This window comes from Bufo bufo, chromosome 2, assembly GCF_905171765.1.
Source record: "Bufo bufo chromosome 2, aBufBuf1.1, whole genome shotgun sequence".
NCBI lineage: Eukaryota > Metazoa > Chordata > Amphibia > Anura > Bufonidae > Bufo > Bufo bufo.
Window position 1 is genome coordinate 259,046,341 of NC_053390.1, and position 17,183 is coordinate 259,063,523.

The following is a 17,183-nucleotide window of genomic DNA, read 5'->3' on the forward strand; positions in this document are numbered from 1 at the left end:
CTTCGTGCCCTCGATGTGCATCCCTCAAATCTCCATCAACTGCAAGATGCTATCCTATCAATATGGGCCAACATTTCTAAAGAATGCTATCAGCACCTTGTTGAATCAATGCCACGTAGAATTAAAGGGGTTATCCCATCATAATGATCACTGTTAAATCTGTTAATGATTTGACAGTGATCATTTTTGTAAATATACTTTATTAACAAATTCCTACCGATTAGGAGAAAATTCATCCCCACTTACCTCATTGTTGTGACTCGGTCTCCCCTGGTTACGACCACCGCTCTTCCGCAAAATCCCGATGGTCGCGCTTGCCCAGAAGACTTCTTCTTTTCTCCCGGCCGGGCCACTCGCTGTCCTGAACGCGCACGCTGCCGCGCACGCTGCCGCGCATGCGCGACGGTGACTTCTTCCCGGCCAGAATAGTACAGAGCTGCGAACGCGCACGCCGGCTCTGTACTATACTGGCCAGAAATAAGTCACATTGCGCATGCGCGGCAGCGTGCGCGTTCAGTCCAGCGCGCGTCCCGGCCGGGAGAAGACTTCAATCAAGATGAAGCCCGCCCCCAGCCAGAATCCAGGAAGTGAACGCGCGGTGGCAGCAGGTAAGTATGAAACTGCTAAGTGGGATAACCCCTTTAAGGCAGTTCTGAAGGCAAAAGGGGGTCCAAAACCGTATTACTATGGTGTTCCTAATAATTCTTTAGGTGAGTGTATATTATAATATATTCCAAGAAAACTGGAGTGCTGCCCGTTTTCTTGGACTCTCTATGGGGTTGGTTCATCCCCAATTGAGCTTTTTGCACCCATCTGTTAATTTTTGGACGGTGCCGCCACTCTTTTTTATTTATATATATATATATATATATATATATTATATTATAATATAATATATAATTTTTTTTCTTTTTTCTTTTTCCTTTTCTTAGGTTGGCATTGCATTAAAACCTTTCTTGCCACAACTGCAAACCACTTTTACCAAAGCTCTACAAGACTCAAATCGTGCTGTACGGCTCAAGGCAGCAGACGCCCTGGGCAAACTTATTGTTATCCATACAAAGGTTGACCCTCTCTTCACAGAACTGCTGAACATCATTCGTTTATGTGAAGATTCTGGTGTAAGGTAACTATTTGACAGTTGGTGTCCACCTGATGCATGTAAATGCCCTTTTACATGGGCAGTGATTATTCCTATGAACGTTCGTTCCCAATCATTGTCCACTCATTAGCTGCATTTACACGCAGCAACTAGGATTTTATGTGCGGCATAGGAGATGTATTTGTCAGGTGATCAGCAGTACTCGATTCTTGAAGCATGCTTAAAAGGGCCTTTAGGTTTTTGTATTTAGATCCTGGTGTCTTTACAGTAGTGTACATGAAAAAATGGGGTCATAGCTTTGTATATGTATTAAACTAGATGTGTTGTTTTCAGAGAGACCATGCTTCAAGCTGTACGTTTCATTATCCAAGGAGCTGGAGCAAAAATGGATGCAGCAATACGGAAAAACTATGTGACTATGTTAATCGGAATGTTGGGACATGATGAGGTAGAGTAGTTATTTTAAATGTATGCATAGTTGTGGTATTATTATAGAATTTAGGGACTACAAAGTTATCTATTGTCATTTTTTCTTTGTCAGGATGCTACACGCATGGCATCTGCTGGCTGCCTTGGAGAAATTAGTGCGTATCTTCCAGAAGAAGAACTTTCTGCACTTCTGCAGCAGCACCTTCTGGGTTTGTAGACCTTTCCATCATAATTGTAATGTTCACATGTAGTACCGTAGCAGTATAATCTAAACTGAGCTTTAAATCTGTGTACAATTTTTCCCTGCTTGTTGTTAAAGTGGTTGTCACATCAACAAATGGCATTTATCATGTAAAGAAAGTTAATGCAAAGCGCTTAGCAACGTATTGTGATTGTCCATATTGCTTCCTTTGCTGGCTTGATTTATTTTTTCCATCACATTATACACTAGGGATCGACCGATATTGATTTTTTTAGGGCCGATACAGATAATTTGTGAACTTTCAGGCCGATAGCCGATAATTTATACCGATATTCTGGGAATTTTCATTTTTGAGAAAAAAAAAAATTCCTACACAAATCTGCTGAAAATTAATATGTTTATTGTTAATGTGTATTTTTTTGTTTATTGTTAATGTGTATTTTTTTTTATAAATCTTTTTCATTTATACTTAATATTTTTGTGTTTTTTTTTTTTACTAACTTTTAGCCCCCTTAGGGACTAGAACCCTTGTCTTATTCCCCCTGATAGATCTCTATCAGGGTGAATAGGAGCTCACACTGTCCCTGCTGCTCTGTGCTCTGTGCGCACAGCAGCGTGGAGCTTACCATGGCAGCCAGGGCTTCAGTAGCGTCCTGGCTGCCATGGTAACCGATCGGAGCCCCAGGATTACACTGCTGGGGCTCCGATCGGAGGAGGAGAGGAGAGGGGATCCTGTGGCCACTGCCACCAATGAGTAATACTGGGTGGGGGTGGGGGGGGGGCGCACTGCGCCACCAATGTTTTTACTATTGGCCGGGATTGGGGTGGGGGGCGCACTGCGCCACCAATGATTAATACTGGGGGGCTTGGGGGGGCGCACTGCGCCACCAATGAAGATAAGTCTCTCAATCATTCATATACAGGAGGCGGGAGCTGGCTGCAGAATCACATAGCCGGCTCCCGACCTCTATAAGCGGTGGCTGCGATCCGCGGCACCTGAGGAGTTAACTACCGCGGATCGCAGCTACCGCTCATAGAGGTCGGGAGCCGGCTATGTGATTCTGCAGCCAGCTCCCGCCTCCTGTATATGAATTAATGAGAGACTCCTCTTCATTGGTGGCGCAGCGGCCACAGCCCCTCCCCTCCTCTTCTCTTCTCTCCTGTCATTGGCGGCAGCAGCATCACAGGGGGAGGAGACACTGCTTCCTTCTCCCCTGTGCTGCTGAGGGAACACAGAGAGCGCTGAGAGCAGCGCGTTCTGTGTTCCCAAAACGTTATCGGTATATCGGCAAAATAGATGCCGATACCGATAACGTTCAAAATCCTCAATATCGGCCGATAATATCGGCCAAACTGATAATCGGTCGATCCCTATTATACACTGCTCATTTCTAGGGGTTATGAATCGGTGGCCATGCTTGAACACTATAGGAAAAATCTCCAGTCTCTCCTGTCCCTGGGACCGTGGGAGTGCATATAGGCACGCACGTGCAGCAGCTCCTGTCCCAGCCACCTCGTATCCGCACTGCAGCGGTGGTCGTAACCCCAGGATATGAGCAGTGTATAATGCGATGGAAAAATGAATCAGGCCAACAAAGGAGGCAATATGGGCAATCACAATTAGCTGACTTGAGACAACCCCTTTTAAGATCATTTCTCTAATAGCGACTACATCAGTTTTGTGCTCCCTCCCTCAATATACAGACTGCTGTGGAGAGCAGTAGCTAAATGCTGTATATCACATCAGGGGTTAAATGGATAAAACAATTATGTATGGAACTCTTCACTTGTCTGCGGTTTGTAGCTACAATGAAATTCTGTAGTAAAGACGAGGTTCTCTTTCTATATACAGCTGATTTTACTGGAATTGACTGGATGGTTAGGCATGGGCGAAGCATGGCTCTTTCTGTGGCCATAAACGTTGCAGCAAGAAAATTATGCACACCAAAATTCAGCAGTAACGTTGAGTCTACGGTCCACAGCAACGCAACAGCCGATAGGGTAAGAAAAATATTTCTAATATTTGATTGTAGTCTGTGCTGCTAGAAACATAGAAGCAAGTGCACATCTCAAAGATATGATGATCATTTTTGTTTCTTGTAGATTCCTATTGCTGTAAGTGGAATACGAGGAATTGGTTATCTTATAAAATATTACATTGAGGCTGAAAATGGAAACCTTCCCGCTAAACTGGTAACCTTGTTAGTAAAGGTACGTATAAGAAGAAACTGTCCATATAAATACTTATCACACTTAAAGGGGATACCCACCTTAATCGCATATAACACCCCATGTAGGAGAAAGTTTGTAATATACTTACTGTTCCAAAGTTGCATGGATCAGCCTTTCCGAAACCTGGTCAAGTGGCGCTCCTCTTCTGAAAACCCAGCTTCGACTGGCATCATGTTCTTTACCAGGTTTCCAGCTGGGCTATCAATGGGACATTATTTCTGCTTCTGGGCTAGAAATATTCCTTTCTTCAGCGCATGCAAATGGAAGCTGTATTTTTATAAGAAGCGCATAACATGACCAGGTCCCGGACCTGGTCCCCAAATCAACATATTTTCAGAACAGTAAGTGTATTACAAATTTTTTCCTACAGTGGTGTTGAAGGGGTTTTTCAAGACTTTTATACTGGTGACTTATCCTTTGGATCGGTGGGGGTCCGACATGCCAGCCAGCTGTTCGAGAGGGCACCGGCAGTTGCGTTGCAGCCTTCTCGCAGCATGATCTAGGCCATGTAACTGATGAAGTGAATGGGGCTGAGCTGCGATACCAAGCACAGCTGCTGTACAATATACGGCGCTGTGCTTGATAAGCAGAGAGATGGCCGCTGCACTACTGCAGGCGCTGGTGCCTTCTCAAGCAACTGATCAGCGGGATCCTGGGTTTGGGAGCCCCACCAATCAGCTAATCCAGAGGATTGCTAATCATTATAGTCTCTCAGAAAAAAAAACTTTAATTTTAATTCAAGTGGGTTTTGCTGGACCTGCTGGCTCCCGGGAAATCATTTAATATTTTCTTATTGTCTTCAATTGTGTAAAGCTTTTACTGTATGCAAGATATTCAACATTTTTTAAAAGGGGATTTTTAAGGGAATGATTAAATTTGTTATAGTAAAAGGTCTGGACTAGAGATGAGCAAATAATTTCATCTCATCAGTAGGGCTTCTTCACCTGTCGCCAAGTAGAGCGCTCGGCTATATCCAGAACTCCCATAGAAATGAATGGAGCGACTGACCGCTCTGGTTATTTTATGGGAGCTACAAGGGGCCTTCAGGGGGTACGGGGGCCCCATTCTCATAATTGGTGGTGGTCCCAGTGGTATGCTCCCCCACCGATCTGATAGATTCACTCACCTCTAGTCTGGACATTTAGAAGTTACTTCAGTTTTCCAGATTTTGAGTATATATTTGTCTCTGAAAATGCTCATCTGAAAGATGTCCATAAAGGGTTAAAGTAGTGGTCTTCAAGGATGTACACCTTCTTTTCTTAAACTGACACCTGAGCAATATTGTATGAGAGAATCACCGATTGCTTGCTGTCAGACCGTGCTACTCTTTGTTGCATAGCCCAGTAAGCAATGGTCTGTTCCTCCGTTTCACCTCAGAATCTGAGGACTTCATAGCAACCAAACAGAATCCACTTTCTAGAATTCCTTTCTCTATTACTGGAAGTCATGATTCAGACAGGTGTATTTTCTGTCCATGTGCACAACAGACGGCACTCAGACCCCCTACAAGTCATTAGTGCAGTTTACAAGGGTGCGGTCCGTGCACAGCTATTCAGGGCATGCATTGTTCTGCTCCATTTGGAGAAACTCGGGGCATGCGCTAATCTAGTCCGTGTCGTCTCACTGGACATGGACCAGAGACCATCAGAGACAATTGTCTTCAGTGGGCTCCAATTTCATGTCCTACACGGACATATGGACCTCACTTTGTTTTACAAATGGTCAATGTGTTACTGCTGCAGCATGGACAATAATACATCTGAATCCGGCCTTAGAAATCTAATATGTTCCTGGATAGCCCAGAGGACCACTGCTGTCAGTTTACTGCATAACAGGAGTAATGAAAGGAAGTTTTTGGTTTCGTTGTTTCATATATTTATTACAGACCCTATTCCTCAATTTGCATAATTTTGGAGCACTAAGCCCATTTCTTATTTGATACTTAACTGACTGAATTACTGTCGGTTTTATATTTTTCCCTACAGTGTCTCCAGAATCCGTCAAGCGATATTAAGTTGATAGCAGAAAAGATGATCTGGTGGGCAAACAAAGACCACTTGCCTCCACTAGACCCTCAAACTATTAAGCCAATTCTCAAAGTGCTACTAGACAACACAAAAGACAAAAACACAAGTGTGCGGGCATACAGTGACCAGGCCATAGTCAACCTTTTGAAGATGAGACTAGGCAACAACATCTTTCAGGTATGTATCCACTCGAAGGGTTACTTGGATTCTGCTGTTTAAAGGTTTACCTGACCTCAGTATTTTCTTCCACAGCTGTAATATAATGTATAATATAACCAGATGTAACCAAATAGATATTCTGTCTGGTGATGTTTTTGAAGTTTTTATTTTTTGTTTTGTTTTTTATTTTTATATATATATATATATATATAATATTTTTAGGGATTTCTTCCAGAAACCTATTTACAATTACAAATGATCTTATATATGATTCTATGACCATCTGATAATCTAGAAAATGTTTAAGAGTTGTCCAGCCTTTTCTAAGTGATGGTCTATGCTTAGGATGGGCCTATCACTAGCTGATCAGTCGGGGTCCGGCACCCTGCACACACCGATCAGCTGTTCTGTGTGGCGCTGGAACTGCACAGCACCATCAACATTATAGTGGACCTCACTTGTCACTGCTGTGCTACCCACACTGAAGTCAGTGGCACCAGTACACCACACCAGTACTGGAGTGCCGTCCACTACAATGTTTACGATGTTCTGTAGCTCCGGTGACAGGGCTACACAGCACAGCTGATCAGCAGAGGGGCAGGGTGTTGGACCCTGCCAATTGGCTAGAGATGTCCTATCCTGAGGATATTCCATCACTTCAAAAAGTTTTAGACAATCCCTTTAAGCGTTTAAAGTTGTCAATACATTCTATAACTATGTTGTAAGTTTTGAAAGCCAAGAAACAAACCGTATCCGTGTATAAGCACACACAGTTATCCTCCTGAAGTTTTCTAAATTTGAATTTCTTTGCTTTTAAAGAGCATCTGTCAGCTGATTTGTACCTATGAAACCGTCTAACCTGTTGTATGTGCGCTTGGCAGCTGAAGGCATTTTTGTTGGTCTCATGTTTATATGTGTGTCCATTGCTAAAAAGAAAAATATATATATGCAAATGAGCCTCTAGGAGCAACGGGGGCATTGCCATTACACCTAGAGGCTCCTCTTTCTCTGCAGCTGCCTCACCATCTCCACTTTGATAGGGCCAGGCATAGTGTCGTTTTCACAAGCTCCTGGGCCTGCCCGATCAATGTGCTCCAATAGTACAACACCAGTTGTTATCTCCCTTCCTCCTGTGCCGTGATACATGTTGAATATTAGAAAAGGGTTAAAGGGGATTTCTGAGATAAATAAAAATCTCAAAGAAGTTCTCCAATAGTCTAAAAAAGTTGATGTTATACTCGCTCCTTTCTCCAGCGCTGTTCTCTGTGGTGTTGGTCCGGTCCTCCTGCTGCCTATTTACAAATTGCAGAGGTGATGTGCCGGTATTCAGCACATGACTGCTGCAACCAATCACTGTCCTCAGCAGTCGGAGGGCATTGATTGGCTGCCACGGTAACGTACAACACCTGCTCATCACTGAGCATGCCATTGATGCTGCTTGGTTGTGATTGCTGCTGAACGCCCTGAGGCAGCAATAGCACATTCAACATCTATTCAAGATGATTATGCGGTATAAATCTGGCCAGGAGTAAGTTAGGAAATCAATTTAGGGAATGTATTAAAGGGGTATTCCCATCTTAGACAATTGGGCATATTGCTGGCACCCGCACCTATATTGAGAACGGAGCGGGGAGCGATGTGGCTGGAGGACCCCAGATTTCCCAGGGTCCATCCACCACCAAGCGCTAATCCCGCTCGGCTTTTTTCGGCGGCACCATATAAATGAATGGAGGGTGGCAGTGCGCTCTCCTTCACTTTCGGGGCTCTGTTCTCGATATAGGTGCAGGTCCCAGCGGTAGGACCTGCACCTATAAGACAATGGGGGCATATCCTAGCGATATGCCCCTATTGTCTGAGATGAGAAAACCCCTTTAATTGTCTTAAAAAGTTCCATTAAACTATATACAACATTTAATTTCAGCATATAATGAGAGGTACAGTTTAGGCTGCTTTCCGTTTGGGAGATCCGTTCAGGGCTCTCACAAGCGGTCCAAAACGGATCAGTTTTGTCCTAATGCTTTCTGAATGGAAAAGGATCCGCTCAGAATGCATCAGTTTGCCTCCGTTCCGTCTCCATTGTGCTTTGGAGGTCGACACCAAAACGCAGCTTGCAGCGTTTCGGTGTCCGTCTGACAAAACTGAGCCAAACGGATCTGTTCTGACACACAATGTAAGTCAATAGGGACGGATCCATTTTCTATGACACAATCTGGCACAATAGAAAACTGATCCGTCCTCCATTGACTTTCAATAGTGTTCAAGACTGATCCGTCTTGGCTATGTTACAGATAATACAAACAGATCCGTTCTGAACAGATGCAGACGGTTGTATTATCTGAATGGATCCATCCATGACGGATCCGCACAAAACGCGAGTGTGAAAGTAGCCTTAAAGAGGACTGGTCAGCAGGTCCAACCCAATTAGTTCCGGCAGACTGCTTGGTGGGTTTGATCCTGCTGATTAAACAGATATCTTTCTTGCTAAAATCTGTCTGCTGTTAATGAGATGTTAGTTTGCATCAATATGCCAAATAGCGCATCAGTGCCCTGAGGGGCAGGCACTAGCACCAGCACCTCGGTGTGCCTCAGCTCTTCTGCTTTCCCAACTTTAGCACGTCCCCTTCCATTGACTGACTAGACCAGGCATCGTAATTGAGCTCCTGTAATCCTGCGCATGCTCTAGATTTCATAGTCGGCACATGTGCAGTACATCTTCTTTTGGTTTCCCTGCTGCTGAAATGATCACATTCTATTGAATGGAAGCAGTGATGCAGCAACCAGCCCTGGCCACTACACTGTAGTTCTGCCTGTTTACTGTATCAGAGCTACAACAAAGCCGCTTCCACCAGCACCACCACCGATCTGATATTGATGACCTGTCCTAAGTTCAGTGCCGGAGGACACCTTTAATAAATTCTAAATGTAAGGCATCTTAAACCTAGATCAGAGAGCCAGAAGAAGTGCCAAATTCCTCACTGAGGGACATTTATCAAGACTGGCTTTCCCATACACCAGTCTTGATCCCTGTGCTTCAGATTAAGATGCTCCTGGCAGTTTGTATGCCAGAAACTGAAGTCTGCATCCGCTATGGGATGACGTAGACGTCGGCTATAACTTACGCCAATTTCTGGCATAAGTTGTAGTAAACCCCCTCCTGCCAAGCACTGCTTCTAGAAAAGTGGACTGCAAAATATGTACAGTCGTGTAAATGTACCCTTAAACTGAGCTCTGTATGTACACAACAGATATATTTATTGATGTGTTTTTTCCCCCCAGGATATAACAAAGATACTGGACACTGCTAGCTTAGAGATGCTGAATGAAAGCAACCGGAGATCTCTGAAGAAGCTTGCAGCGCAGCCTGACTCCACTGAACAGATAGATGAAACAATCCTAACGTGAATATTGGCTGCATCAGCACTTCAGCTCTGAACATCTACTTGATATTAAATGCACTGATTATGTAGTGCACAGAAACTATTGGCTCCCCAATGAACTAAATGAAGTTTAAATTGCTGTTATCTTGTAATCCCTTCAAAGAGTTGTTAAAATACACTTAAAATCTGTCATGAAACATAATGTGTTCTAAGAAAATTGGTATTGGCCATGGCAAAATATAGCAATGGACTTTTGTGAGTGAGATGGAGATTGTCATGAACGCTGGACCACATGCCCTGGCAGGGAGACCCTAATTGTCCATATCTAGATAGATTCAGAGACCGGGGGGGAATTTATCATTTTATTTGCACCAGAATGCCGGTAGGAAATGTCCCAAACACAAATTGTTAAAAAAAAAAGTGCAGATTTATCCCAATAGGGCAGTTGCATATATTCTCTGTTTAAAGGGATTCTGTCACCTCTTTTTACTCTAGAGATGCGGACATGCACGGCTAGATCGCTGCTAGCATGTCCACAATATACCTGTCCCATATCTCTGAGTGGTTTTATATATATGTAAATCAGCCTAGTAAGGAGCCCCAGGGGCTGCTCTAACCGTTCTGGAGCCCAGCCACGCCCCTGTGAAGGAGCCCAAGGGGCTGTACTAACTTTTCTGGAGCCCAGCCACGCCCCCTGTGAAGGAGCCCAAGGGGCTGTACTAACTGTTCTGGAGTCCAGCCACGGCCCCCTGTGAAGGAGCCCAGCACCGCCTGTATCCAGGAATCTCCTCCTTGCTCACAAAGTCAGATCGCCGTAATCTCGCTCTCCTTACCAGGCTGATTTACATATATATAAAATACATTTTTACACTCAATAAAACCACTCCGATATGGGACAGGTATATTGCGGACATGCTAGCGGCGATCTAGCCGTGCATGTCCGCATCTCTATAGGGTAAAAAGTGGTGACAGAATCCCTTTAAAGATGTGCCAAATGTATCGATCAGTGTGCCATGTTTGCTTAATTTTTTGCAAATTATGGGAACACTGAAAAACTAACCTCAAAAATTTAACTCATGATAAATTCCCTCCTATGAATTTGATCTGGAAACAGCGAAAATATGGTCATGTTTTTAGTGCCCCACAGTCCTTTTGAACTGAACTCTTGGGGGCATAACATGAACAATAAAATGTGGCCCCATTGTGTTCCTTCAGGTTTTGAGATCCGGCACAGGATCTCAAAACCTTAATAAAACCCTTCCATTTCATTTGATACATTCGGATGCATCAGTTTTGTCCGGATCCGGTTGTATTAAATAAAACTGAACAAACCGGATCCGACATGAAAATCATTGTAAGGCCTCATGCACACAAACGTATGTATTTTGCGGTCCACAAAAAATACGGATGACATATGTGTGCATTCCGTATTTTGCGGAATGGAACAGCTGGCCCCTTAATAGAACAGTCCTATCCTTGTAGGTAATGTGGACAATAATAGGACATGTTCTATTTTTTTGCGAAACGGAATGCACACAGAGTAACTTTTTTTTTTGTAGACTCATTGAAATGAATAGTTCCGTATACGGTCCACACAAAAAAACGGAACGGACACAAAAAGAAAATGCATTTGTGTCCATGTTTTTTTCATTACCGAAAAGACCAGATCCTGTACCATTGACTTACACTAATACAAAAGAAAAACTGAAACACACAAAGATGGTCTGTTTTTCCCTATGGTTGCTAGGAGCTGTTGTGGATTCCTCAGTTTTTTGTTCACTTGTGTAAAACAAATACATCAAAAACTGATGACCGCCACACGGAAAAGACATAAGAACTTAAAGGGGTTATCCGAGTCTCTTAAACAGATTACCAATCCTCTTAAAGTTAATGGGGCTGGACTGCGCCTAGGCTACATGTCCCATGGTTGTGGTGTCACTGGCCTAGGGTAAGCAGCAAGAAGGCCACAGAGCTTACAGGTGCGCCGGGGCCTTCTCAAACAGCTGATTGGCGTGGGTACTGGGTGTAGACCCCCACTGATCAGATGTTGATGACCTATCCAGAGGATAGGTCGTCAGTTCCAAATAGTCAGATAACCCCTTTAAGGGTGCATTCACACAACCGTGCCGTGTGCGTTCCGAATTTTACAGAAAGCACAGGGCCAGCGATATATAGAAAATGCCTATTCTTGTCTGCGATTGCGGACAAGAATAGGACATGCTTTATATTTTTTGTGGGGCCGCGGAACAGAACAACGGATGCGAACAGCACACGGTGTGCTATCTGCATCTTTTGCGACCCAATTGAAATGAATGGATCAGCAGGATGGGGATGTGGACCCAGTCATACAGTCGTGTGAATGAGCACTTACAGAAAACACTGAAGCAAAATGGAGCCAGAACTGTCTTTTTTTTTTCCCACTGGCAAAACTGAGACGCGTTTAAAATTGTTTGTGTGCAGGAACCCTTAAAGGGGTTGTCTGAGAATACTGAAGATTTAAGTGATGCCTGCAGCCGGACTCCACTGTGGAAAGAATCCTGCTTACCTGCTCCCTGCCTTTCTGGTCCTGTGTACTGGATCTCATGTGTCCATCTTCCAGTCTGCAGCTTGTTTACTTCCTCCGCAGCATGGGCATGGTCACCTGCTCTGCTGCAGCTTCTGTCAAGCTTTGTGGTGATGTGCCCGCAAGAGACACATCACTGCTAAAGCTAGTTTTTGGCTACAGCGGACCACGCCGGTGAGGAAGTCAACAAACGGTGGACTGTGGAAGATGTGGACACATGGGAGCCAGTGTGCAGGACCGGAGCAGGTAAGTATTCTTTCCACAGCGGAGGCAGGCTGCAGGCATCAGTTAAAACTTCAGTATTCTCAGATAACCCATTTAATTATGACTTCAACACAAACTAAACACTAGTTTATGATGAGTGCAGACTATAAGTGAGTAGGTGGTATGACAAAGATTGGCAGAATATCCAATACCCCAGGGCAATGCATCGGGCATCACGTTTACTTGTAGCGTTCTGTTAATCTCCAACCTTTGGCTCTACATCTGTTGCAGAATTACAACTCCTAACGTGTGGCTGTCATGAAATGCAAGGAGTTGTAGTCTTGCCACAGGTTGGAGCTGTAAATCTAGAATTGCAGAGCAGATCACAATATTTCAAAATCGTTGATGTTTTTTATGTTCAAGCAAATATGTTTAAATGATTACATTCAGAATAAAAAAAATATCCATACCGTCTACTAATTTAGCATGCTTATGGCAAATAGTGTGCTAGTCTACGTATTTTATTCACTTCACTTAAATATGACTTTGGATTTTTATGTTCTGTTAGGTGGTCTCTAAAATGCTCTAACTCCTTCACACACAGTTCTTTTAGCATTTTTAACTGTTTGAAAAACAAAACATGAATTTCAAGAGTTTTTTTTGGTGTTTTTATTTTGTAACATTTTACATATGCATTTTATTTCCTTTAGAGAATGCTATGGTTAAAAACGATGCAGGAAAAAAACAATATAATAATCCAAAAAAAGCAATAAGACAAAATTAAATGTATGTAGACTTTAAATAATTTTCGATATATAGCCTTTAGAGGGGTTGGCCACCTTTTGCATTTTTGGCAAATCCCCCTCCTGGCCAGACTTGAAAAAGGCAAGCATACTTGCCTGCTCCCCACCTCTTGGCTGCCTTGCTCAGGTCCCAATCACTGGCCTCAATGGTGTCCTGTTTCCCTTGCATCAGGTCAATTGGTCACGTGATACAAGGGGGGCAGGTCAAAGCAGATGTGGACAGCGGGGAACCTGAGCAAATAAGGTGGGAGCATGTAAGTATGTTTCCCCATTGCAGTTCTGGCCAGGAGGGTGGATTAGCCAACCACCCCCCAAAATGTGACCATTACCTTTTAAAGGTTATATAGCAAAAGGTCTGCATACACTTTTATTTTGTCTTATTGCAAGCCCTTTAAAGGCTATGGACACCTTTGTGGGCATTCTTTTATCACTGAATTCTACCCATTTTGGGCTAACAAATATAAATCTTTTTTTTTACACCTTTTACTTTCAGTATATATGCAGATTTTTGCTTTCTGCTTCACAGTGAATCTTTGCCAGAATCCTGTTTGACAGCTTAATCTGTAGCCCTTATCTTAACGGCTCATGTACACAAGCTTATTTTTTTTTCGTCTCCGTTCCATATATTTATTGCGGACTGTATGCGGAATCATTTATTTGAATGGGTCCGCAAAAAAAACACCAGAAGTTACTCCGTGTCCGTTCCGCAATGTCCTATTATTGTCCACATTACGGACAAGGATAGTACTGTTCTATTAGGGACCAGTTGTTCCGTTTCACAAAATAAGGAATGCACATGGACATCATCCATATTTTTTGTGGATCAGTTTTTAATTTCAAAGTCGCGGGAAAAGATGCGGACAGCACACCATGTGCTTGTTTGCACATCCGTTCAGCGGCCCCGCAAAAAAGATAGATCATGTCGCAGCCACGGACAAGAATAGGCATTTCTATCATAGTGCTGGCCATGTGCAGTCCGCAAAATGCGGATCCGCAAAACACGGGGTGCTGTCCGCATCTTTTGCGGCTCCATTGAAGTGAATGGGTCCGCATCCAAGCCGCAAAAACTGCAGCTCGGATGCGGACCAAAACAACCGCCGTGTGCATGAGGCCTAACCCTGTTTTTCCTGGTCTGGCTTCAGGTGGTTTTTGTGCCTTTATGGCTAATATGCTCTGTTTTGCTTTGTTTTAGATGTCTGTCTCCAATGATGATTGCCTGAAAAGAAAGTCTAGGCACTGCTTGTGTAAAAAAATAAAAAATTCCAGCAGCCTCTGCCAGAGGATTTACTTTGTGACTTCTGCATAGACTGTGTAATACTGCTCCAGCAGAACCAAATACCACAGCACAAAATACTGCCCCAGCAGAACCAAATACCATAGTACAACACAATATACTGCCCCAGCAGAACCAAATACCATAGTACAACACAATATACTGCCCCAGCAGAACCAAATACCATAGTACAACACAATACAGCCCCAGCAGAACCAAATACCATAGTACAACACAATATACTGCCCCAGCAGAACCAAATACCATAGTACAACACAATATACTGCCCCAGCAGAACCAAATACCATAGTACAACACAATATACTGCCACACAAATTAATTACCCTAGCAGAACCAAATACCATACTGCAACACAATATACTTCCCCAGCAGAACTTTTAGTTGCACTGTGGTGTTTGATTCTTCTTAAGGCTCATGTACACAACCGTATGTATTTTGCGATCCGCAAAAGAAACGGATGATATCGGTGTGACGTCCGTGTTGCATACGTTTTTTTTTGCAGATCTATTGTAACAATCCCTGTCCTTGTCTGCAAAACGGACAAAAATAGGACATGTTCTATTTTTTTGCTGAATGGACTTGCGGACATACAGAAACGGAATGTACACGGAGTCATTTCCATTTTTTTAAGTAAATGGTTCCGCATAACAGGCTGCAAAAACCGACCTCTACGTAACTTCAGCCGATCCACTGCCCCTTCTAAATCTACACCTCTCCTTGCTGTAGATTTAGACAAGGAGGCTCAACCTGTGGCCCTCCAACTGTTGTAAAACTACAACTCCCACCATGCCCTGCTGATAGCTGTAGGCTGTCTGGGCATGCTGGGAGTTGTAGTTTTGCAACAGATGGAGGGCCGCAGGTTGGGCATTCCTGATTTAGACCATTTTCTACACTTAAAACAGATGAGATGGGCCTGCCATCTAGCCCGCCCTCTTCCCCACCCACGCCCACTTTTGTCAACCTGGGTTGAGCGGGGAAAAGTTTCAGGTTGCGGTGCAAACAAACTTTGCAAAGAAATCTGTGGCAGAAATACATCGAATATAGATGTATTTCTGTTAGTAAATAACCACCCAAACGTTGCAAACAAGCTTCTACTTAGTGTTGTGTCTAGATAGCACAACTGTTTAAAGTGAGCCTCCAATTGGCATCATTTTATGTTTAGATGCCTGAATATACTTACCCTATGGCCGTGATGGCTAACCTCCGGCACTCCAGCTGTGGTTAAACTACGACTCCCAAGAGGTACACTTGCTTGGCTGTTCTCAGAACTCCACAGAACTATCCTATAGTGTGCCATTTTTTCTTTCTTTAGTCACATCTCCAGCCCATTGTTTGCATACCATGGGCAAGGGCTCACTTCAGATGTCTACAGGAAAACATTTCTTGTTGGCTTGGTACAGTAGTTATCAGTCTCTAGCCAAAACCCTTTAAATCCCGACATCTACTCGCCAGAAACTCAAATGGTGAAGCCCATATTCAGAGCGGCAGAGACTTGAAACCCCAGACCCATTGCGAGTTCTTCAACCAGAGACTCAAAATCAAGAACATGTCATGTGCTGGATGTCAGAACAGTAATCGTATCTACAGGCAACTACCCGGCAACAAATATGCCAAGGAATGGCCGGACAAATACATGCAGCAGTTTTTGTCCGCCTGCTTCTTTGCATTTTTGCCGGATAGTGGCCAAATCTCCACCGTTCCCCATTATAGTAAAGGGGACGGACAGTATCTTGGCAGCGCACGGTTGCCCTGGTATTCACAGATCTGGCCAGGTGTTCTAGGACGGAACAACCTGCTGGATCTGTTTACCGCAAATGTGAAACAGGCCTAAAGCTGCAACCTGGTTTTCTTCCTCTAGTTTCATGAGGCATTACAGACTTGAAATCCGTTCTGCAGCAGGGTCTGTTTTTGGCGAGTGAGTACTTGAGTAGGCGGCTGACGCTCCCTCTCTATTGAGTACTGCTTATTAGATCCTATTTCTGTGTTCTGACGAGGACAAGCAGGAAAATGAAAATTTACTTAATGAAATTTTTGTTTCCTGGAGTCCGTAGGCAGCACAGTATTCCCACTCTTAATAAGATTTATTGCTACATACAATATATGGCTGTGTGTGCTCTGTCTGGTCTTGTAGCCTGCTGCCCATTAAGCTAATCAACCCTTATTGCTTACTAATATGTCTCTCTCTTCCTTGTACCTAAGGGAAATTAACCCATTTGTGTGTGCTGCCTACAGACCCCAGGATACAAAAATTTGGTTAAGTGCATTTTTATTATATCATAGGTAGGATTGCATCATTACCATCTATTGTAGAGCTGTGTAGGGAGTCCCCAGTCCACTTGTATAGGTACGAGTCGTCCCATTGAAGTGAATAGGACGGCCTCTTGTAATTATACCTGCTCACCGCTGCGATGTTGACGGCGAGCAGGTAAACAATGAAGGGAAGGCTGTGCTGGTACACGGCCTTCTGTTCATCCAACTGATCGGCAGGGGTGTTGGGTGTTAGACCCCAGCCAATCTGATATTGAAGACCTATCCTGAGGATAGGTCATCAATAAAAATATCCCAGAAAATCTAAACTGATGGCAATAACGTGATGAAGTGTTGAAGCTAAAATGAGAACTGGATGTTGAAGTGGAGGAAGAGAAGTTTAAATCTTTCTATTATATTCCCATGTGTTTTTTTTGTTTTTTGTTTTTTTTTATACTGAAAATGCTTTATAATAATCAATCGTCATCATCATAATACATACAGAGTACTGCGACGCAGCACAGGCCACAGTTGCCACCCAGAA

General features: G+C 43.6%; 1 protein-coding gene across 1 annotated transcript in view; it reads left to right on the top strand.

The window, feature by feature from the left end:
• Positions 1–9,929, top strand: part of GCN1 (GCN1 activator of EIF2AK4) — an 80,658-nt gene extending 70,729 nt beyond the window's left edge. The window contains exons 52-58 of the mRNA XM_040416515.1: positions 933–1,126; positions 1,436–1,550; positions 1,644–1,740; positions 3,586–3,734; positions 3,837–3,944; positions 5,951–6,169; positions 9,428–9,929. Coding sequence (XP_040272449.1) covers positions 933–1,126; positions 1,436–1,550; positions 1,644–1,740; positions 3,586–3,734; positions 3,837–3,944; positions 5,951–6,169; positions 9,428–9,553 — 1,008 coding nt within the window. The 3' untranslated portion in view covers positions 9,554–9,929. The remainder of the gene's footprint in view (positions 1–932; positions 1,127–1,435; positions 1,551–1,643; positions 1,741–3,585; positions 3,735–3,836; positions 3,945–5,950; positions 6,170–9,427) is intronic.
• The last annotated feature ends 7,254 nt before the right edge of the window (positions 9,930–17,183 follow it).